At 38.7% G+C, this 22987-nt stretch overlaps 1 protein-coding gene across 4 annotated transcripts in view; it reads left to right on the top strand.

Moving 5' to 3' along the window:
* CEP162 (centrosomal protein 162) overlaps nt 1-22987 on the top strand; it is a 92636-nt gene that overhangs the window by 37469 nt on the left and 32180 nt on the right. For all 4 annotated transcript variants that reach the window (XM_022552072.3, XM_022552063.3, XM_022552045.3 and 1 more), the window contains 8 exons: nt 3234-3516; nt 4385-4646; nt 11831-11964; nt 12226-12453; nt 12995-13135; nt 14949-15061; nt 17195-17300; nt 22144-22270. In XM_022552072.3, coding sequence (XP_022407780.1) covers nt 3234-3516; nt 4385-4646; nt 11831-11964; nt 12226-12453; nt 12995-13135; nt 14949-15061; nt 17195-17300; nt 22144-22270 — 1394 coding nt within the window. The remainder of the gene's footprint in view (nt 1-3233; nt 3517-4384; nt 4647-11830; nt 11965-12225; nt 12454-12994; nt 13136-14948; nt 15062-17194; nt 17301-22143; nt 22271-22987) is intronic.

Raw genomic sequence — 22987 nt, 5'->3', positions numbered from 1 at the left:
TTCCTCCCTTTGTGCTAATTGAGAGAAAATGATGCAGCGTAGCTTACACTAAACCCCGTCGACTTGAATACTAAGCCTAGTATTCTTCCACTGGTCTGCAGTGCTAGTTAGTATTTTTAAAGCGCAGTTATGCTTACCTACCATTGCTGTTTGGGGCTGTGCTAGTGTTACTGAAGAGATTTTTCATACATCCTGTGTCTTTGTTGGCGTAGGTAGCACCATTTTAATAATGTGAGTTCTAAATAAGGATTTTCACATTGTGTTTTAAAAGCTGAGAGCCAAGTGTACTTACATTAAAGGCATAACAATAATTATAGAAATGTCAGTAGTATAAACTTTAGTACACATATCAAAAAACTTTTTAGTAAATTAGGATAAGTAATTCTAGCTGCTGTAACAAAAATATCCTTGAAATTTTAGTAGTTTAACATCATCAAAAATGTATTTCTTGCTCGCATCATAATTCCATGTGTCTCAGTGGAGTTGAGGCGGGACTCTGGTCCACATGGTCATTTAGGGACCCAGGCTGCTTCTGTCATCAACACACAGTTTCAAGGTTCTCATGGCCTCATCTAAACAGTTGCTAAGGAGAGAAAAAAGATGGTTTAGCATAATTCCTTTTAACTGCCTCAACACAGAAATGTTACATCACTTCAGTCCACATTCTATCGGTAAGAACCAGCACATCTAGCTAACAGAGTCCAAGAGGGCTGGGAAATATGGTTTGCTTGTGTGCCCAGAAAGAAAAGTTAAATGCATTTGGTAGGCATCTAGCTAGTCTCCACAAGAATCTCCTCTTTTAATAGCCAAATATCCATTCTACTCTTAATGAATACAAAGACCTACTCAGCCCCTCCTCAAAGCAAACAGCTCAAGTCCCATTCAGGACTCTGTCCATCTGAAAGGCCAGGATTTCCAGGTGAAGCACAGTTCTCTTTATCAGGTTTGAATATAGCTCCTCATTGTCTACTAATCAGTGAATTAAAGAGACAAGTTACATACTTCATTACCCACACCCTTCTCATTCAGAAAGGAAAAGTATGAAGAAAATACAGCCATCAGTAATGCAACTTTGAAATCCAGTGAAAGACCTTGTAAAGACCCCCTACCTTGAAGATGGGAATTTTCCTTAATTACGCCATTGTTCTGCTCTTAAGGAGAAACTACCATATATATATATATATATATATATATATATATATATATATATATATATACAGGGTGTGTGTGTGTGTGTATGTATGTATGTATGTATGTAGGTATATATATATATATATATATGGTTCCGTATAGCTCCTGGTTCCAATTCTTGAAGGATTTGTCTTGTATTTCATCACCATTGGCTTCAACTGAAGGGGGTTTCAGGGGAGGAAGCTATGCCCATCTTGGAGGATGCACTGGTTTCTCCATCCACTTTCTGCCTACAGGTGGTTTTAAGGCTCCCAAACAAGTCTCTAGTCTTTTTTTTTTTTTTTTTTATAGTAGGGTTGTGGTTTCTTTGTAATTAGTTACTTCAGAAAGTTTATTAGGCTTCTGATCTATTTGGTTCCAGTTAGTCCCATGTGCCAGCAACTACACTAAACACTCTTTGCTACACAAAGGTTTTAAATCTGCTTTATGTCTTTGCTTCCTTGTTCTTTTGTTTTTTCTCTCTCAATTTAATTGCAGCTGTCTGGATATTATTAGGAACAATAACCTTGTGTTTGAAGATGACACTTATAATGTGATATTTGCCAAGGGACTGAGTCACTCTTTTCAACCACGAAGTCCCATGATGTCTTGCTTTTTCATAGCATTTTTCAGTGCTGAATCTTATTGTTTGAGTTCAGACACAGAGAGTGAACCTAAGAGGCCCTGAGTTTCTAGACTCTGTTTCCTTTGATTTCTTCTTAAAAAAACAGCCCATTCTATCTTGAGCTCATCTTTTTCTCATAATATCTTGTCAAAAGTAGCCAGTAGTAGCTAGCACCTAAAAACTGCCTGTTCTCTCCTACCATTTCCTTAGTACCCCACACTCGGTAGCCATGTGGTCTGCCTTATAAACTGTTATAGGTGACAGTTTAGCAAATGTTTTGTCGCTATAAAACATGGGTTGTCACCTCTCCAGCCTCTACTATCAGTTTCCTTGCCACCCAAAACCCAAGCACTAAGCCACTGACTCATATTTTAGGTTCTTGTCGCCATAGCACTCACATTCTAAAGGCCAGAACTAGTGAATGGCCCCATCTAGATTGAAGGCGTTGAGGAAATGTAGTTTAGTTGGTTCACAGCAAGAACAGGGAACAGTTTTGATGAGCAGCTAGCCAGGTTCTGCTACCATTAAGAAGGAAAGAACTATTATATTTTCTGATGATTCCAGCTACTTCTATTATTTCTAACAATTATCAAGAAGCCAATCTATCTTATATGAAAATGGTAGCTTCTTAAACTTTCCTTTAATCTTATTTTATAAATTACAAAATTAAATGACCTAATTGACCATGATTTAGTAATTTGACAATGACAATATCCGTATTTTGGGAGCTCCCATAATATGCTGATATTTAACCACATTTATAACATTTCCTTAAGGGACAGTTTCCATATTTTGAAAATCTAATGGTCTGAAATGTGACATTGCATTTAAGTGTTTTAAACCACAGAGATGATTTTATTTCAAAATCCTAGTGATTTTTCTTGTTTTACTTAAAAATTTTCCTATACTGTGATGAAATTATGCATTTTAATATTTATATTTTATGGCTCATTGACGTAAATTATGGTTACTTGGTTTCTTCTAGAAATGTGTAAAATGTTTTTCCTGCTTCAAATGCATGTTGACTTTATGAGATACTATAGATAAAAGATATATTACAAAAAGGCCACTTAGAAATTCATTTTTAAATTTTTCTTAGACAAAAGCAATCTCAGTCTTGTTTGGTTTGGCTTTCCTTTGAAGTAGGTCTCAGAGTCAACCATGAAGTCCTGTATATTATACTGCATTACAATTATCACCTGAAATTTAAAACAATTATGTGATGCTATGTGAGTATACTCTGTTAACCAGAATTATAAATAATATATTTAACATTAATGACCTAATTTGAAGTTACAAATATTAGATATATTTAATACTCTCATATATTAATCATGTAAATGTATTTTATATGTATCACGTGTATGTGTATATTAATAAAACTGATATTTGAGGAGTTATATAGGGTTCATTCTCTGTGTCCTGTTTTGTTTTATAGCTATAGGAAACTGGCTGAGAATAAAGAATCTGAATTTGTTAGACCTTTACCCCTTAATATGAACCAAAATGTTATGTCTCAAGAACCACAAACTGTGAACCAATTTTTGGACAGAAATGAAGAGAATGTAGTTTTAGAAAAGGCAACAAATGAAGGTACAGAAACTAACCATCCAAGAGTAAATGCTGTGGAAGAACAAATAGATAAAATGTACCTTGATATTTTGAAGAAAAAAATATCTGTTGGTCCTTCATTATTACCTCAGGATGACAAAATAAATAAGGTAAGTTTTTATAATTCAAATTGATTTGACATATTGATAAATGAAGTTATACAAATACTATTGATAAGTATGTACTTCTTAAGCTAGTGGGACTGGTTACATACTAACCTCCACGTAGATCCTGGATATCTGCGAGCAGCCTATAACAACACCCTGTAGTCCCCAAATTTAAAAATAGCACCGTAGCATTAGCTTTCTTCTTGAAGCCATTCTTTATATTTTTCATTTTTTTAGTAAAGGTAGTCCAGAGTTTGAGTAACATAAGAAAATAAAGTGTATTCGTCATTCTAGTGCTTTTCAATCTTTCTAGTAGTTTGTGTTCTGCAAAAGTAGGTAAGTTGACATTTCCTATAAATGCTATTAGCAGCTCTTAAGAAACTTATATTTCATGGTTCCTTTTTTCTCTGTTCTTGATTTATTCTGATTATATAGGCTCCATGACCACAGTATTCCATTTTTATTTTACAGTTCTGAGTTATGTGTTTACCATAAACTATCTCTTTGTATCAATAGAATAAGGCAGGGTACTAATAAATTTTTACCTTGAGAAATCTGGAGAAAAAAGAAGCTAAGACTTTTGTCATTTCAAAACATGTTCTTCCCTGCTCTCCTCCATGTTGATTCTAGTAATTACATGTCTTGCTTTCTGGCAAGCTTATTTTGTTTTATTATTTTGCTTTGTCTTACTCCTGACTTTGAAGATGTGCTTCCAAATACTAAAATTCAGATGAATTAGAGAACTTTAATATAATGATTTGCCTTCTATGAACTATGTTCTTTAGTAATCAGTATGGTTTTGCTATCTGTTAAATCTTATTTGCAACTGTAGTCGAAGTTTAAGTACTAAAGAGCTTGTACTTGTATGCAGACTTTTAGATCTCAACTCAGTTCTGGAGAAGAAGGGGCTGGAATTGGTAAACAGCTACCATACAAGAAGGCCAGAAGTGCACCTCCTTTATTTAAAAGAAAACCCCAGAGTGGATTATATGCATCAGTTAGGAGCTCAGGGTATGGCAAACCCAGTTCACCCTTCAAGACATTTTCTAATCTTGAAAAGAAAACTTCAAAGGACATTATGAAGAGCAAAAGCTTGAGATCCATTCCTACCTCAAATCAGGCTAGGAAAAAAGGTAATCATATACTCTTTTCATGATAGAATTCTGTACATATAGTGTATCATTTTATTTTCTTTGTTCTCTACTTTCCCTGTTTCCTTCCTCCTTCCATGAACTTCCCTTATTCATAGAAAAAAATTATTCATAAGGTACTGCATTCCATCTTTGAAAGATTCAATTCAGTTGAGTTCAGGAGGTTTTTCATCGTAAGTTCTAGGTTTTCCTGAACGAGACCCAGAAAGTATGGGAAGTGAATATAAAATAGGAGAGTCAAACCCCTCCTCATCTGGTTGGCTTTGTAATATCCAAAATATTTGCCAGAGAAGAGCTATGATTTCAGAATACAAACGGCAATGTATAAATGAGGGTCAACCATCTGGGTATTAGTTCAGTATAGACTTGGAGAGTAAGGATGTTTTATAGATCAAAGAATGCATACTTTTATACTCAGTGTCTCTGTTAGTTATTTCCTAATGTAGTTGCTTATCGCTATATTGGCAGAAGGAAAGGGTAATTTTCCTCTTAGAAGCCCATGCAACTAGTAAAAGAAATAGAAATGCTCAAGTCAAACCAACATTTCTGTTGCCTTAAGACTCCAGTGGGGAAGGGAGAGCAGTAGAGCCAGAAGCATTTTGTTCTTTTCTTTGTGATTAAATCAAATAGGTTACCAATTCCATCATTGTTTTCTGGTGATAGTTGTCGGAGGAGAACTAACCTCACTGGAAAATTCACTTATAGCTTAAAAAGTAGGGAAGTGCCTTTCCCTACTACTGTCAATTCCAGGACCACTTTGTCTATATTTAAAATTCTTTCAGCATTAAAGACTCTTCTTCTGTCTGTTTTGGTGTGTCTTCACTGCAGCGATCTGTGTGTGTAAGATGGAAAGGCTAGGGCTGATCTGTATGAGAGTGCAGGAGAACAGCAGTGGGGGATGGCTATTCTGGAGAGACAGGAATATGATTGTTGGCTTAATGCAAGCTTCCTTTCCTCCTGTTCTTAACCTACGGACCTCTGACCCCTTTTCCTAAGAAGTCTCTTGTGTTCTCTTATTTTCTCGTTTCTGTGGGACATCTGCTTGTGATGTTGTCATCTACTCATTGTTATTAATAATTAACTGCCCATTGGATCTAGTGCTTAATGTTAAGGAAAAACACTTGGAACATTTCCCAAATTTTAGAATCATCAAGAGGAGTGTGAAAATTTTTCATTAATGTTTTAGGAGTATTCATTCTGTACTTTCGGGATCAAGAAAATGAAATTTTGTTTTTAATATTATTTACTCTATTATATGTATTTTAGATAAACTAACCACCAACATTTTTGAAGTTTACTTTATCCAGATCCATTCACATAACAAATATTTTTTGAGCACCGACCTTGGTCCAGGCAATATTAGAGGCCCTTGAGATACATTGGTAAACAAAGTAGGCAAAGATATCTCCCCTCCCTCATTTTGTGGAACTTTCATCTGATGAGGAGAGATAGACTTTTAGCAATATGCATAATAAATCAGTAAATGAGGTTATATGCTAAGGAAAACTAAAGGTAGAGCAAGAACGTCAGTGGGGGAGGTCACAGTTTTCAATAAGATAGAGTAGGCCTCCTTGAGAGAGAGCCATTTGAACAAAGACTTGGAGGAGGCAAAGGAATTGGCCGTGTGGATAGCTGGGGGAAGCGTATTCCAGAAAAATGAAATGACTAAATAGTGCAAAAGTCCTGAAGTAGGGAGCGATGCCTGGCATGTTCAGGGAACAGCATGGAAGCCCATACGGCATGGGCAGAGAGAGTAGGAGATGAGACCGGAGAGTCAAGGGAGAGGCACATGTAGGCTTTTCTAGGGCATTTTAAAGACTTAGGCTTTCACTCTTAGTGTGAAAACATGAGCCAATGAAAAGTTTTGAGCCGGAGAGTGATTCATCTAATTATCCTTTAGACAGATTTCTTTGGCTGATACCTTATAGACCATATACATACAAACATATACACACACTGTAGAGGACACAGGAAGAAGCTCAGAGCCCAGTTAGAAGGTGATGTTAGGAGTGCAGGCTAGAAGTGATGGGGCTGGAACCAGTGTGGCAGCAGTGGTGGTGATGAGAAGCGGTTGGGTAAGGGTATATTTAGAAGACAGAACCAAGAGTCTAAAAGATCGGTTTGGGGTTGTGAGAGAGGAATCGAGGATGATGGCAACTGGGAGAATGAAGTTACTCTCTCGCTGGGATGGGGAAGGCTGAGGGGGAGTAGATCTGGGGGTGGAGAGAAGACCAAGAGTTCAGCTGTCGAGGTGATAGTTTTGAGGTGTCTGTTCTACACACAAGTAGAGAAAACAAGGAGGCAGTTAGGTAGAAAAGTGTAGAGTTAAGAGGGTGGTGTGGACTGTAGGTTTCAGATGTTAAAGATGAATATTTTTGAAGCCATGTTTGTCTGGGTTTTTTTAATTGAAGTATAGTTGATTTACAATATTGTGTTAGTTTCAGATGTACAGCATAGTGAAATTTTTTTTTGCAGATTATATTCCATTATAGGTGATTACAGGATATTGGGTATAATTCTCTTTGCTGTACAGTGAATACTTGTTGCTTATCAATTCTATGTGTAGTAGTTTGTGTCTGTTAATCCCACACTTGTAGTTTGTCCCTCCCACCCCTCTCTCCCCTTGGTAACGACGAGTTTGTTGTCTATGTCTGTGAGTCTTTCTGTTTTGTATGTACATTCATTTGTATTATTTTTTAGGTTCCACATAGAAGTTTTATATAGTATTTGTCTTTCTCAGTCTGACTTAACTTCACTAAGCATAATGTTCTCTGCAACTGATGAAGATTATCAAGAGAGCATATCTAGAGAAAAAGGAGGCAGGGCCTGAACCCTGGGCATGCTAACCTTAGGAGGTCAGGCGGAAGAGGAGTCGCCTGCAAAGAAGACAGAGCAAGGTTGCAGGAAACCTGAGTATGCGGGGTCCTGAAAGCCAGGTGAAGACAGTGTGTAAAGGAGAATTGATCTGCTCTATCAGTTGCTGCTGAGGGATAAAGAGAGATGGGGACTGACAGCTGGCCTTTGGGTTTAGCAGAAAGGAAGCCATCAGTATTGGACAAGCAGTTTCCGTGGATATGTGGCTGTGAAAGGCAAGCTGAGTGAGGATAGGAGGAGTGGAGTTGGATACTTCGAGCTCTAGATGCCCCTGGAGAAAAGCATGTAAAAGGTAGGAAGAAAAAAATGGGGCAGTAGCTGGCATGGAAGTGGAGTTAGGAGAAGCCTTTTATTTTGCTTTGTTTTGTTTTAATGGGAGAAATAATAGTTGTGAATGAATAATAGTATGTTTATGCACTTTGGAAAGATGCAGTGGACAGGCAGAAATGCATGATGGAGGGGAGAATTGCTAGTGTCCTTGAGTAGAGGAGCTGTCTTGGGATCCAGTGCACATGGGAAGAGTTGGCTTCAGAGAGGACCGTGGACAGTTCGCCTGTGGGCAAGCCGATAGGAAGGGGGGAGATGTGGGTGCAGACTGGTGGGTGGGTAGAAGTGGTGAGAGGTTGCTTCCATTTACTCTGAGAAGTAAAGTACAATGTGATGAGGTGGCAGTGAAGTTGGGGCAGGGGTGTTGGAGGAGGGAAGATGTGAAAAGGCCATCCTGGAGGGTTAGACTGCAGCAGGGAGCGTCGGCGTGCAGTTAGTGACCACGAGTGTAAGTTGAGACCAGGCAGGGGGTGTGTGTATTTGTATATGTGTGTGCACAGCCACATTCTACTGCACGATTGCAGGTGTTGGGTAGTTGTATAGTTGGGGTTATCAAGAGGCGTGGCTTTTGCCAAATGAGTACAGTGAACTGAGAGAGGAGCAAGAAGGGAGAGACCAACGTATGTGGAATGTAAGTTGAGTCGTGAAGGAAGAAAAGACATCGGGGGGGTGATACAGCATGACACAGGCAGGACCACAAAGTGAGTCCCAGGGGGTCCCAAGGATGGTGGGAATCCAGGTGGGAGGAAAGATTGATGGAGAGTAAATGCATTACTGGTGATAGAAAAAGATCTAGAGTGCCAGTGGGAGAGAGCAGCTGGGGCGGAGAGGCACGTATATACGGGGGTTGAAAGGATCTCCTGTGCGTGTATGGAAATTACTGAGAGTGAAGAGAGGTAATGTCATGGGGTGGGAAGGAAACGAGGGGGTTGGTATAGAGGTTGATAGATTAAAGTAATATTTTTATGGATATTTTTCCCTATTTCACAATTTCACAGTGCTTGTGACTACCGAAATAAAAAAGAAACACATCAGTAAAATTCATATTAAAGTACAGTGGTAAACTGTGACTGTCTATTTTTATACTGAGCTACTTTTTCTCATTAGACTATCCATTAAGTATGATTTTTTAATCTCTGTCTTTTTATTGGAAAATTTCCCAGAGTGACTTTAGTTTCATTTCCAAAGAACTGGAATTCCTTTGGGGTGGTTGTTACTTGTCACAGCTTTGGGTCTTCAAGAAGCAGACCCTGAGGCAAAGATGAGTGTCCAGAAAGTCTAGAGACTGTGCTTGGGATCCGCATTGGGTATGATGAAGAAGAAGCCCAATGACTGGGGCTTACGCAGTTAGAAGGCTTCTTTTTTTTTCACGTAACCAAGAAACCAGGGCTCGTCAGTTCATAGCTGGTGCAACTGTGCAAGGACCCTTCTTTCCTGCTGCAAAATCCTTAGTCGGTGACTTTTGTCTTCCTTGTCACAAGATGGCTACACAACCTCCAGGCCTGTCAGGAGGAGAGGTGAAAGGTAAAAGGTCCCTGCCTGTTAACTCAGCAGCTTCTTAATCAGAAAAGTAGTCACTTTCTTGGAAGTGCCATGTAGGAAACTTTTGCTTTCATCTTATTGGCCAGAACTTTGATCCTGTGTTTCCTTCCCACCCCTCTCCCCAGTTGCATGGAGTCCAGGGGGATGGGTGTTTTTAACTGGCACACTGCTGCCCAGGGCAAAATTAGGTTTCTGTTATTAGGGAGGAAAAGGAGATTGGCAGCTAGTGGTGTCTGCACGTGGCAGTTTTCCTTTTTATTCTAAATTAATTTTCTTGGGCTATTGCCTCTTGTATTTTTATCTTTAGAGTGATACGTTTACTGTCACAGAAGGAATAATTGCTCATTCTTTAAATTTAAAAAGCACAGAGAAGTAAAAAGAAAGCAATAATTAGCCAGGAACAACTGAGGTCACACTGGGTGAGCCTCTTTCCATGCTTCTTGTATGTATGTCCTTGTCCAGGTCGAAGGAAGCGGGGATGGGAGCTGGAAGGAAGGAGACAGGCAGGAAAAACAGACAAAGCATTTTATAAGAACAGATCACACTTCATAAGTTCTTTTTAAATAAAATATTAGATTGAGTTTTACTTAAATCTGTAAGACGAGAAAGAAACTTCATCCTAAGAAATACTACATCTCAAAAGATCCCTTTAAGAAAATAGACTGTGGAAACCTCTGAAAGGTTGGCAAAACCATGTTGTTGTTTTTACCTACATTTTGTACATTATCTGTTTTCCCTTCTATGAAATATGAGATAGTAAAACCCCCAGTCACATGCCTGCTACCCATTTTTGTTGGATTTATTTTTACTTGTTCAGGATATATTTAGTTTATTCGCTCCAGCGACTGTAATTCTCCTCAGCTTTTGAATGAGGGTCTTGGTTCTGGCTATGAAAGGGCCAGAATGCTTTTCACCAGTCCCTTATCCATCGCTTCTCCATTCTGGAATTATTTTGATTGGTTTCTTATTTGACTGAATTTTCTTAATCCATTGTTTTTTCAAGAAGGGTTCATGGGTTCCAAATTCTGCAGTGTTTTTTCACGTTTGAATTTTATATCCAAGCAAATTTTCTTTCGGGTATAAAGGGAAAAGATACTGTCCATGTACTATTATTGAAAATAATTACTTAGAGAAACCAAAATTAAGAATCCAGGAAGGGAGAATTGTGGTATAAAAGCACTGGCTGACTGCAGCTTGAGCAAGAACCACCTGCCACTCTTGGCCACCACATCCTAGGGAGAATCACAATGCTAGCAGAATCACACCCCATTCGTTGGCCATGTTGATACACCTCCAGTGACTTGGAAGGATTAGTGCCTGCTTTTACAGTGATTCAAACAGTTCCTTTATGAACACTTTAAGACATTTCTCGAGAAAAACCTTCCACATCAAACAATCCAATTAAATATGATTACTACTCTATAAGGAAAATCCTGCGTGCCCGGAAAAGATTAGAAGGAAATCTCGGGCTGAGGTACTATTGGGGACGTGTTTCTTCTTTTGACTTTCCTGTATTTTCCAAATCTTTTAATGACCGTGTATTTTACTTTAATGAAAAAGTAAACTCTGCATTTGAAAAGTTAGCATCTTGAAAAAATTATATTAAAAATATAAATTTCAAATGCTTCATTTACATCTAAAGCAATCAAATAAATGTTTACTCAGTGTGCAGTTCAGAATCTGTAATAATTGAACATGGGCCGCAAGACCTCTTCTAGGTATTTCCCTTAAATGTTTATTTTTATTATTAACTGAATAACTTACTGGCCTTAGAATTATTTCCACTGTTTGAGGATTTACAAGGTACCTTTTAAAAGCTGAAAATCTCACCAGAATATATATACATTAATCACATTTTTTCTAATTTAATAAACAGGGTATTATAGCAGTATTGTCATTTTGTTTTTTAATCAGATTTAAACTACTTGTTATAAAGTTTCCATGTAATCTATATTATTCCAGTGATACTATATCTTGATATATGTTACTTATAAAAAAATGTGCTCTGAAAGCACACTTAATCTGAAGTAAAATGCTTCATAAAGCTATCAGCTGCTCTTTGATTCATTGTTTAGATATTTTTATTTGTTACAGCTGTGAACATTTGACAGAATAATTACTGAAAAATAATAAAACCTGAAATTATCCCAATCTACATTCTCCTCACGTTTATTCAGCTCCAGTTGTCATTTGACGTGAATCTTGTGTCATTACCCTTCTGTGTCAAATTGAGCAGAATGTTGATTATGGGCAGGAGTTCAGAGTGCAGTGAAACAGATGCGTTGCAGGCATCAGCCTGCTTCGTGATCATCGTTTGTCTTAGTGTTCTCATTGTATTAGTACTTATTGTTACATAATTGCTGAATACACACTCAACTTAGTTTGTATTTGTGGTGCTTTTATCCATTGCTTACAATCTTCAGAAATCTTATCTGGAACGAGACTCATCAGGCCTGCAGCTTTGGGTAAAGCAGCACCCCAAACGGAAAGTTGCCTGGCTACTCCTAAGAAGTCTGAAGGCCCTACAGAAGCAGATTCCTGTGCTCAGGTTCAGAATGTAGGTATTGAATTTCAAAATAATATTCATAATGTTTTTATGTTCTGTAATTATATATTGAAACTAAATTATAAATAATGAGATATATGTAATTTATGTTGACTGATATTCTTGTCACACAAGAATTTATTGATCTTCTTATACAGTAGAACATTGTTAACCGTGTCATTTTTATTCTTTGTGGGGTTTTTTCCCCTAACCACCTGTGTTCAAACCTAATATTTTAACTCTACATAATGAAGTAATGCTTTTCCTTTAAAGGATTCTTCAGGATACCATGGTGGGAACAAGGAGACAGAATTGATTATGTTTAAAAGAGTTCAGGAAGCAGAGGAAAAATGGAGGGGTGCCCAAGCCCTAATTGAGCAAATTAAAGTCACATTCTCAGAAAAGGAGAGAGAGCTGGAAAACAAGATGGAGGAACTAAAGAGACAACAGGAAAAGGAACTCTTCAGACTGAATCAAGACAATTATATTCTACAAGCCAAGGTACTAGACACATTGTCCTACTTCTCCTTTTATTTAATTAAAAAAGAACTGGTACTCCCCGCTAAATGCATTGTCATTTGCTTGTCCCTGGGGCTGCTTCACTTGATATATTTGCTGTATAAAACATGAACATGGTTCCTGAGAGTGCCTCCTTACAGAAGAGCCTACATAGAACCCCTGGGGGGGGGAAATTGAAATTGAAATTGTCTCATTTTGATCATTTTCTTGTTAGCAGTCCTTTCTGAAAACAAATCCCTTGGTTCACTGTGACCTTCGCGGAAGACAGAGTTTCAGAAAGAAAGCTATGGAAGGTCTAGATTCAGAAAGTGACACTGTGTAGCATTTCTGAGTTACTTCCATCATCAGAACTATCAGCACAAAGCACACTGAAGTGGTTTAACTGTAGTTGGTGTTATGATCATTCCACTGTGGTTATAAGGCAGTCTTAGGTTTATGTACCTTGAATTTTCTGTTATTCTCCCTCACTGCTCACTGTATCATTTCCTTCTCCAAATAAAACAATACCTGCATGTTCTCAAAGTTAAGTGGCTTTGAAGAATCAAACAAAAAACAAAGGTGGTTGCATTTTGGAGAAACAGCTGATCCTGTCACTGAAGAAAAATTGAAGCAAATCCAAAAAGAAATACAAGAACAAGAGACACTTCTTCAAGGATATCAACAGGTATGGCTCTTCAGCACATAGTGAGTTTGTCTTGAGATTCTTTGATTATAAAAATAAGGCATTTAAAAATATTTGTGTCCATTTAACAGGTAATGGGAATTCTGGCAATGAGAGAAAGTAATAATTTGACTAGTGTGTACATTTCTCATGGGCAGGATTAGAGTGGTTAAGGGCATGGGCTCTGGATTCAAAAAATCTGGTTTTAGACTTTGCTTCACTACCTGCTGTGCAGCCTTAGGCAGATCATTTCACCTCAGCCAGTTTCCTCATCTGTGAAGTGGGAATGAGGATAATAGTACCTGTCTCATAAGGTGGTTGTGAAATTAAAATAAGACAGTACAGATCAACCACTTCGTGCCTTCCACACAGTAACCAGTTACTGCATGTTGCCTGTTACTAATTGTAATAGCCATATTTCCTTAGAAACTGTCCTGTTTTTCTTTAATTTTCTATAATTTTTTCAGTAGATAATATTAGCTAGTTTTGATATTATATTGAGAAATATAAATCTGAAATCAATTGCCAATGCCCTGAGAGTGAAAAACAATTGAATTAAATGGGAGAAAATGAGTGTGTCCTATAGAAGCCATACATTTGTTCTCTGGGATGATGGAGTTTGGTGGTGTTGACCTGGCAGTCAGCCAGGGCAGGTTTGGTGATCCCCAGAATGAGACTTGTCTTAGTTTCTTTCCCATCACTCCTTTTTCTTAACTTGCCTCCCCTTCTTCTTCTGTCTCATTACCTTTTTCTTTTGTGACAACAATAGCCTAAGCATCCAGCCTACCGATAACCAGCATTTTCATTCCAGGGACATCCAGAGAAAGCATCACCACATCAGAGACTACAGCTTTTGCTGTAAATGAAATTGTACTGATTTTGCAGGACACCCCACCATAGAGTTAGTGAGAACCGTCCAAAAACCCTTCCTGCCATTCTCAGCTTGCTGTATAGGACATGGGTTTTAAGGAGGATTTCACAGACCTATGAGTATGCCAACCACCCACTCTCACAAAGATAATACAAAATTTATGTGTCTGTGTATGTATGTATTTTTCTGAGTTTCATTAACTCTGCAGATAATCAAGCACAGACTGTGTGCCAGGCACTAGGCCAGACGTGGTGAGACAGTTCATAGTTTTCATTAGATCCTCAAAGGTCTGTGGTTTTCATCAGATTCTTGATTTTAAAGAGGTTACTAAGCCAGAGCATCTAAGCACAGATGGGTACTTTCTCCCCCTGATCTCACTGTTTGAGTCCCCCTTCAGCTCAAGTCAGGTGCTGTACTGGGTCTAGTCTCTGCTCTGCTCTGTCCTGATCTTCCACAAACACCCAGTCTCTTAACTCCCTGCTCACAGAAAGTTCCAGAAACAAACATGGATACCCACCGTGGATACATCCAATTACCTCACAGCAGAAAGACGGGCCAAAAATAGGAAAAAAGAAGGTGCAAACAGTCCCATTGGCCTTTCCATCCCTGGTGCCTGAAGTCAGGATGTGGTTATTCCTGCAGTCTCTCCCCCATTTACTCCTGTGAAATGCGGTACATTATACTGACAGGCTCTTTGGCTTTGGGAATTTTTTTTCAACTTTTTTTTCAAGTAAGCATTTTGAGCATTTTAGAAAGAATTGTTTTCAGGTAACAGATTTTCTTCTGAGACAAATCAAAGAGTTTGAAAAAGATTTTGCTTACTCAAAAACTGAAGAAATTTAAAAGCTATTAAAAATGTTTAAAGGATGTATCTTTTAGAAGCAGATATACTTATGTAAGCACTACTGATTTTCAACTAAAACATAATTTTCCGTGTATAAAAAGGAAAACGAAAAATTGTATAATCAAGTGAAAGATCTCCAAGAACAAAACAAGAAAAATGAGGAGCGAATGTTCAAGGAAAACCAGAGTTTATTCAGCGAGTTAGCTGCCTTAAAGTAAGTCCTTTTAAAATTCTTAAAATCAAATATACTTGGACTATTTCTAAGCATTTTATTGTTACATTAATAAAACATTTAGGATACTTAGAAATTTTTAAAAATTGTACACTGATTTACAGTTCTGTAACTTTTGTATTTTTAATATTCAGTGGATTTTCTCTTGATATTAGATGACTAGTACATACTTTCAGTATTTTCAGTATATTCGTATTTGAGTTTGACATCTATTTCAGGAAATTGAATATTCCTTTTAAGCCTGAGATACTTGGGTAATACATCTTAGTAATAATGCTGTTAGTAATAATAGTAAAGAGAAAATACAGTGTTATTTACTGTCTTAGGTCAGGTTCCATACAAGTAGAGCCTGAGGTGGGGATCCTCATGGAGGTGATTTCCCGGAGGATTAGTCTCAGGAGATGGGGAGCCAGAGAAGCAAGATGGGGGCGGGTAGCAGGAGGGGAGGCAAGTAAGAATGTGGTCTCGGCTGGAGGCTGGCTTCATTCTGCTCTCGCCAGGAGGCTCAGGAGAACACATTGCATTGCAGAGTTGGCCCCTACTTGAGGCACGTGGGGGGCAGCCTTTTGTACCCCCCAAGGCAGCCAGTCCCTGGCTGAGGTGGGCCCCAGGGAGTGAGTGGGGGTATCCTCTGGGCCAGGGGGCAGGGGTTGCTATTTGGCAAGGGCATTTCTCCAGAGAAGGAGAACCTGCGAGTTATTACAACCAGCGCTCACCGTGGCAGGCTGACGGGGCACCAGCAGCCACTTAAGAATCAATCATACTTCAGACTGTACGGCCTTTGGGATGTTATTACATCCGTCTTTAACACACTAAGTGAAAGAGCTGAACCAACAAATGTGGGCAAGCTAGGGTACTGTCTTCTTTTGGGAAATGACTGCCAGCTATGCATCATTTCATGTAAACACCTAAAACTTCAAATAGGACCGCGATCAGAAGAAATTTCTTTGGCTATGAACGTCATGTATGTTTTATTTATTTACATACTTCTTCCATTTTTTTTGTAAGGTAACTTAGGGCATGTGAGGCAGGGCTGCTGTTAGCTCACACTCATCTTTCATGCAAAATAGAAAAAAGCATATCTTGTAGCAGACAAAGCTGGAAAATACACAGGTTGGCTAGTGAGGGCACTTTTGTGTAAATTAGGAAGGGGAAAATGCCCCTTTCTCCTGGTAAGTGTGACCCCAAGCCAAGGCTGATAATCTGCACAGTTCTGAGGCATGAAGGCATTTACATCTGCTTTCTTCCCAGATGCTTCAATAAAGTATTTTAAAATTTCATATCTGATAATGTTGCCTGGCCTTTTTTTTTTTTTTTTTTTTGCGGTATGCGGGCCTCTCACTGCTGTGGCCTCTCCTGTTGCGGAGCACAGGCTCTGGACGCACAGGCTCAGCAGCCATGGCTCACGGGCCCAGCCGCTCCGCGGCATGTGGGATCTTCCCAGACCAGGGCATGAACCTGCCATGTCCCCTGCATTGGCAGGCGGACTCTCAACCACTGCGCCACCAGGGAAGCCCTGTTGCCTGGCTTTTAAGAGAGAAGATCTATTCCAGGATCCAAACCTGAAGCTCTAAATGAATTTTCACAATGGAATAAATGGTTTCTTTAGAAAGTAGGGTTAGGTGATCATATGTGTACTCCTAAACTTGTATAATATCTCTGGAAAAAAACAGAAAAATTGATTTTAAGGTACCAGTAGTAGACTGTGTTTGTTTTTATTTGTTAGTTTCCATAGGTATGATTGGCAATTTGTGTTTCTCAGGAGTCTAGAATGATGTGACAAGGAGTACAGAACACCACAGGGGAAATGCAGCAAGTCTTTCCGGGAGATTGATTTTTTTTTTCCTGAGAATTGGCAGGAAATATTTTCATATTACAAATAAACCAGTACTCTTAGGGTTTTGGTTCTTTTAGATTATACATAAAAATTTCACATGAAGTATACTTCTCTTTTAGTATTTTAGTATTGTAATCTTTAGTTTAAATAAACTTTCTCTTCAGTGACTCACATAGTTTCAACGTACAAAGTGTTTTTAATTTTTAAGAATTGAATATTTTGTATTGAAAGGAGTACCTTTTAAAATATATATATTTTTTATTTTCAAAATAAATCAGAGAACAGATGCATAAAAGTCGTTTCCTGTCTCAAGTAGTTGAAGATTCAGAGCCCACCAGAAACGAGAATTTTACAGATCTGTTAGCAGAACTACGGGTGGCACAGGTAAGTTGCATAAGGATTTTAACCATTAGCAATAGGAAAGATTGTTATAAAAATCTCTACATGTGTAAAAAAAAAATCTGCTTTTGTAATTTATGAAAAAATAAACTCTGCTTATAAATTTCATACCAATTAAAAATTAGGAAATATCTAAGGTTAGCACTGGGACACATGTGACCTTACTATAGAGGAGACAATGTGATGCTGGTTTTAGATGGCATCCTCTTTATAATCCAACCTCTCATCAGGCATTTATCACGTGGAGCCATGGTTGGAGGCATAACCTTATTTAGGGCATGTATACCTAACTTCAAATTCCTCATTGGAAATGTACGGCTAAAATAGGAAAATAATTTGAAGATAATCATTCACCTTAAAAAGTTAGCTGGCTTTTCCTCTGTCTTCCCAAGCGGACTGTGTGGTTCTAGGGGGCAGAGGCTATATCTGCAAATATGTGTGTCTGATATGCCTAACACAGAGGTGAAATGCAATAGCTACTGTATAACTTTTTTCTTTATTTGTATTGAATTGTTATAAAGAATATGGCCTAGAATTTTCTAAAGCAATATTTATCAATAGGAGAAGTTTGGGGATTTAGGGCAGATTAATTCTGTCTTAAGCAGAACAGTTCTAGGCATTGCATGATTTTTATCACTCCTGTCGCCAGGAACTATGCTCATGGTACCCACCAGTCACTGCAACACTCAAAAGCACTGCCACGTTTCCAGACATCTCCTGTGGGAGGGCAGTCAACTCTCCCCACTCCCTCCCATTAAGAACCACAGCACTAAACTAAAAAGTCCTTCCAATCTATTTGAATGATTATGTAAATTAGAAAAATTCCAATTACATATCACTTTTTAATTAGAAATTTATTATATAAAGTTAGGTTATATAGCACTTTAAACATGCCTTAGTTCAATAATTGATGCTTAACAGACTTTTATGTAAAATACAGCTTCAAATATGAATCCATTAGAGAACTTTCTTAAGATGCATGTATGTATAGAATGATTAGATAGGTAGGCAGATAAGTAGAAAGAAGGAATAAATGATTGGACACCCGCACTTATCAGTGGGCCTCAAAAACTAGCAAGTTACAAGAGCAATTAACATTGCTGAAGTTTATGAAGACTTGGGAAAACATGGTAAGGTTTCAAGCACAGCATTAGCTTCATTTGAAGGCTGTTATTAGTGACCTTTTAAAAGTGCTACTTTGAACACACTTTTTTCTGACAAACGGGAAACTAAAACTGCCACTGAAATCACTGGAAAATGCTGGCTAAAAATAAGAAACATCTTGTAAGTGCATAACCCAGCTCTCAAGAAAGTAAGGGGAATCTCTAGGGGTCAGAAATGAACAGGGATACAAACCTAGCAGTAAACATTGCTCCTAGGCTGCCAGTTCAGTAACCACGAGCCTTGAGCTTTAATAACAAAGTAGAGATAGGACCCCAGGATTTCAAAGGGCCACATCCTTCAGTAAAACAGTGGTCCATGAAAAAACCCACCCACCTTCAGAAGGGGCTGAAATATCAAGAAAGCTTATCTGTCTTAACTTGATTTCTGTATAGAGAGGGGGAAAAAAAATCCCTGCTCAGTGTCTTACTAGTTGTTCAGTATAAATGTCATCCCTACTGCCTTCATTTGTGTTTTAGTATTTGAATTGACACTACTTTCAAGGTTTGGTCATACTCAAACTGGAAAAAGAAAATAGCATAAAAGGTGGTCTTGAGTTAGTGATCATCTTAAGTGTGTCTTAAGAAACACATGCAAAACACTCTTAGGGGTATCCATCCTTAACCCAGCTCACATGGTATTCCTTCAGGTAAAATCCTGCTGACGGTACGCCCAGAATGCAGAATTACAAAACCCAGGGAAACAACCCACTGTGAGCAGGCATGGGATGATTTAATAAACAGCAGGATTAGAACCCCAGTCAAATTACTGAGTAGACTATGAAATAAATAGACTTTAAATGATTTAATATACAAAATAAGTGAGAAATTCAGTGTGAGGAAAGAACAAAACAGACTAGGCAAATTCAGGGAAAAACAGAATAAGTAGAAAAATTAAATAGATCATACATAACTAAGAAGAAATTGGTAAACTAGAAGATAGATCTAAGGAGCTTAGAGTGAAACACAAAAAAATAGAGAAATGAAAAATATCAGAGATGTGAGATACTCTAGTATGTAATTAAATTTTTTTTAAAGTAATGGCTAAGAATTGTCTAGAAATTAATAAAAGAGATGAATTCTCAAATTCAGGAAATACAGTGAGTCCTGCTCAGGATACATAATTTAAAATCTACATCTAAATCCATCATGGTGAAAGTACCAAAGGCAGGGAACACCTTAAAAGAAATCAGAAAGGAACTTCCCTGGTGGCGCAGCAGTTAAAAATCCACCTGACACTGCAGGGGACACGGGTTCAATCCCTGGTCCGGGAAGATCGCACATGCTGCGGAACAGCTAAGCCAGTGCGCCACAACTACTGAAGCCCATGCGCCTAGAGCCCATGTTCTGCAACAAGAGAAGCTACCGCAAGGAGAAGCGGGTGCACTGCAACGAAGAGTAGCTCCTTCTCGCTGCAACTAGAGAAAGCCTGCGCGCAGCAATGAAGACCCAACGCAGCCAAAAAAAAAAAAAGATTAAAAAAAAAAGAAATCAAAAAAAGAAGAAGGGTTAAAGATAAAAATTACTTAGGGTTGTGTTTATTTGTGCAAATATTGAAAGATGGAATGTCATGCGTTAATTTTCATTCACTTTGGTTTTCTGAGTTTAAATAGTTCTAGAGCAAAAAATTCATACTGAGATAAATCTGTAATACAATATTCATATCAAACCTACTTACGTATAGTCTAATTTGTACCTTAAAAATTAATACCAATTAGTGTAGTCTTAAAATGTGAATTGTTGTTTTGTAAACTATGGATGGACACATACTAAAAGCGAAGGCCCTGAGCCCTGTTCTTCTAGATTCCCAGGGTGGAGAGGAGGATGAGGCTGACTGCAGTTCGGCCAGTCAGTCAGGCAATCATTCTGGAGTTGGAAAAACAGTAGGTAAACAAGACAGACATGGGCCTTGCTCACTAGGAACCTATATTCTACCAGGGAAGACAGATAATAAGTGAACAAGAAATAGTTACAAATAGAGGTAAGTTCTTTGAGGAAAATAAGAATAGAGACTAATGGTAGGCAGGGCTGGGGTAAGGCAGCTGTCAGCCGTGTGGGCAAGGAGGTGCTCTCTGAGAAAGTGGTGTCTGCATCAAGAATGGAGGAGAAGCAGCAGCTCACTGTGCAAAGACCGAGCCTTCCAGCCAGGGGGAAGCACAGGCCGAGTCAGGATTGGGCTTGGTACCTTCCAGATACAGAGGCACCTGAGGCAGAAGTGGGTGAGTAAGGACAAGAGTGATGGAAGAAAAGGTCGGAGAGACAGGCAGAGGCCTCTTAGTGTCCACGCAGTAGGTTCTTGTAGAAATTCAATGCTCTCCTGAAAAGACATCCACAGAAGATCGCACAGAAGATTAAACAATTAAATGATACAGCTAGGACCACGATTATTCAAGCCCTTATGAATGGATTTATTTTCTTCATTAGACTGTATTTTAGATTCTAAGGTAGGGTGATAGAAAGTTTCTAAGAATTTTCATTTTGAAAGTAAAAGATACCAACTGTGCCCCAGGAGTTTGTTCAGCAGTTGTGAGTTCAGTTCAGTATACATTTATTGAGTACCTGCCATGTGCTTGGTGCCATAAAGTAAGCAAGTAGTAAAATCAGTCTTGGTCCCCAAAGAGCTCTCAGCCTAACAAAGAGAAAAGGCTTGTACCCAAATAAGTGTTGTATGAAACAAAGTAGTAAATGCTGTGCTAGAGGTACACTGAAAGTTTGTGGTAATGCTGGGGCAGGTATTATCATGAATAGCCTCATTTGAACTATGCTCTGAAGGATAAGTATGACTTTGGCAAGGCGAGGAATGAGGGCAGTTGAGAGAGTGCGGCATGTGAACACATTGAGAATTTAACTTTTTAAAAAATGTGCCAAGCATTTTTTTGCATTTGTGATATAGGGATGAGCAAAGTAAAGTTCTGCTTTCAAGTAAACGTCTATGTCAGGCGGTGATGAGTGTGTGAGAAGAAAAAATAGCAGCACACCTGGGGGCCAGGATGAGGGTTGCCGTTTTAGAATGATCAGGGAAGGCCTTCCTGGGGCCTCGTTTGAACAGAAATCCTGATAAAGTGAAGGAACGAACCACCTGGCTGTGTGAGGGCAGAGGATACAGTAAGTGCAAAAACACCGTGGGGTTGGAACGTGCTGGGCAGGTTCAAAGAACAGCCAGGAGGTCTCTGCAGCTGGTGTGGAGTGCGAGGGGGAGATTTGTAGGAGATGCGTCAGAGGAGCGGGCACGACTGGGTTCTGTGACACTGAAGGTCATGGTAAGGGCTGTGGGCTTCCCCCAAGAGGGGTGGGAGCCACCAGAGAGCTTCAGACAGAAGACTGACATTAACTGACTCTTGAAGACAGTTCCTCTGGCTACTGTGAGGAGAAAAGACTAGGTGCTGAGAGTGGAAGAGGCAGACTGGTTAGGAGGGTTATTGTAGTAACCCAGGAGAAGTGAGAACGGCAGAGTGGAGGGGCTTGGAAGCTGTGTTGAGTTACGTGATTAGAACTGATTCTAGTAGGCTCTGGGGAGCTCGTGATCGTTTGGAGGGGAATGGTGATAAGATCAAGCTAAAATTTAGAAAAATAATTAGCAGTGTTTATGATGACGTGGGTGAAGGAGACTCTACCACAATTTATTGTGGTTGGAAATAATTTGCTTTCGTATTTTTATGAATATCAAGAAAGAAAAAAACAGTTTATTGGAAGACATCAAAAGACTGAAGCAGGACAAACAGGCTCTTGAAGTAGACTTGGAAAAAGTGAAGAAAGAGAGAGACCAAGCCAAAGACCAGATTGCTTATGCCACAGGTAAAAGTCTGAGCTGAAACGGTTTACCTTTATACTCCTAACTGTTCTAATCTTGAGTTAAGTAATAGCAATTGGATAGTATAGTTAAAATGCTATTCCTTGAAGTGTATTGTAATTTTAGAAACTTAAAAAAATTAGTTAATAGGTATGTGCATTTGATTGGTTTTAGCAGCAATAATTGCGAGACCAAAGAAAGTCACAGATTGTTTTGAATTCATGGCATTGTAAGCTTAGTTGTTTACAGTCATCCCAGCTAAACTGTGACTTTCCAGGGCACGGTCTCCCTTTTTATACCTGGGTCTGAAACATAAGCTCTCAAGTAGTTACCAAATGAACAAATGTTTGTAGAAACACAAGGATGGATATGGTATACCCCACCAGGGAAAACAAAGGAGAGTAAGATAAGAACGCAGAAGGAGAGTAAGATAAGAAAGTTTAACATTAAAAAAATTAGAAATAAACATGAGGGTGCTAATAAGGGTTTCAGAGAGGAATAGCATTTGAGGGTCCTGACAGCTGGAGAGATTCAGGAGTAAACGAATGGAGGGGGCCGCTCAAGAGTGTTTCATGAGTGTGTTTTTGGATACACCTGTGGATTGCAGCTTAGGATGGCAGAACACAGGGCTAGAAAGGTTAGTCAGAGAACCCCTTGTTTGCCAAAGGAAGGATCTTTCCTCTGTGATATGATCTTCGTGTGAGATGTGTATAGTAAAATCC

The sequence above is a fragment of the Delphinapterus leucas genome, chromosome 12, assembly GCF_059928025.1.
Source record: "Delphinapterus leucas isolate spDelLeu-1000000601 "Yukka" chromosome 12, BTC_Dleu_Yukka2, whole genome shotgun sequence".
Lineage (NCBI taxonomy): Eukaryota > Metazoa > Chordata > Mammalia > Artiodactyla > Monodontidae > Delphinapterus > Delphinapterus leucas.
The sequence above is the reverse complement of the archived record's forward strand: the minus strand, read 5'-3'. Positions and strand labels throughout refer to the sequence as shown.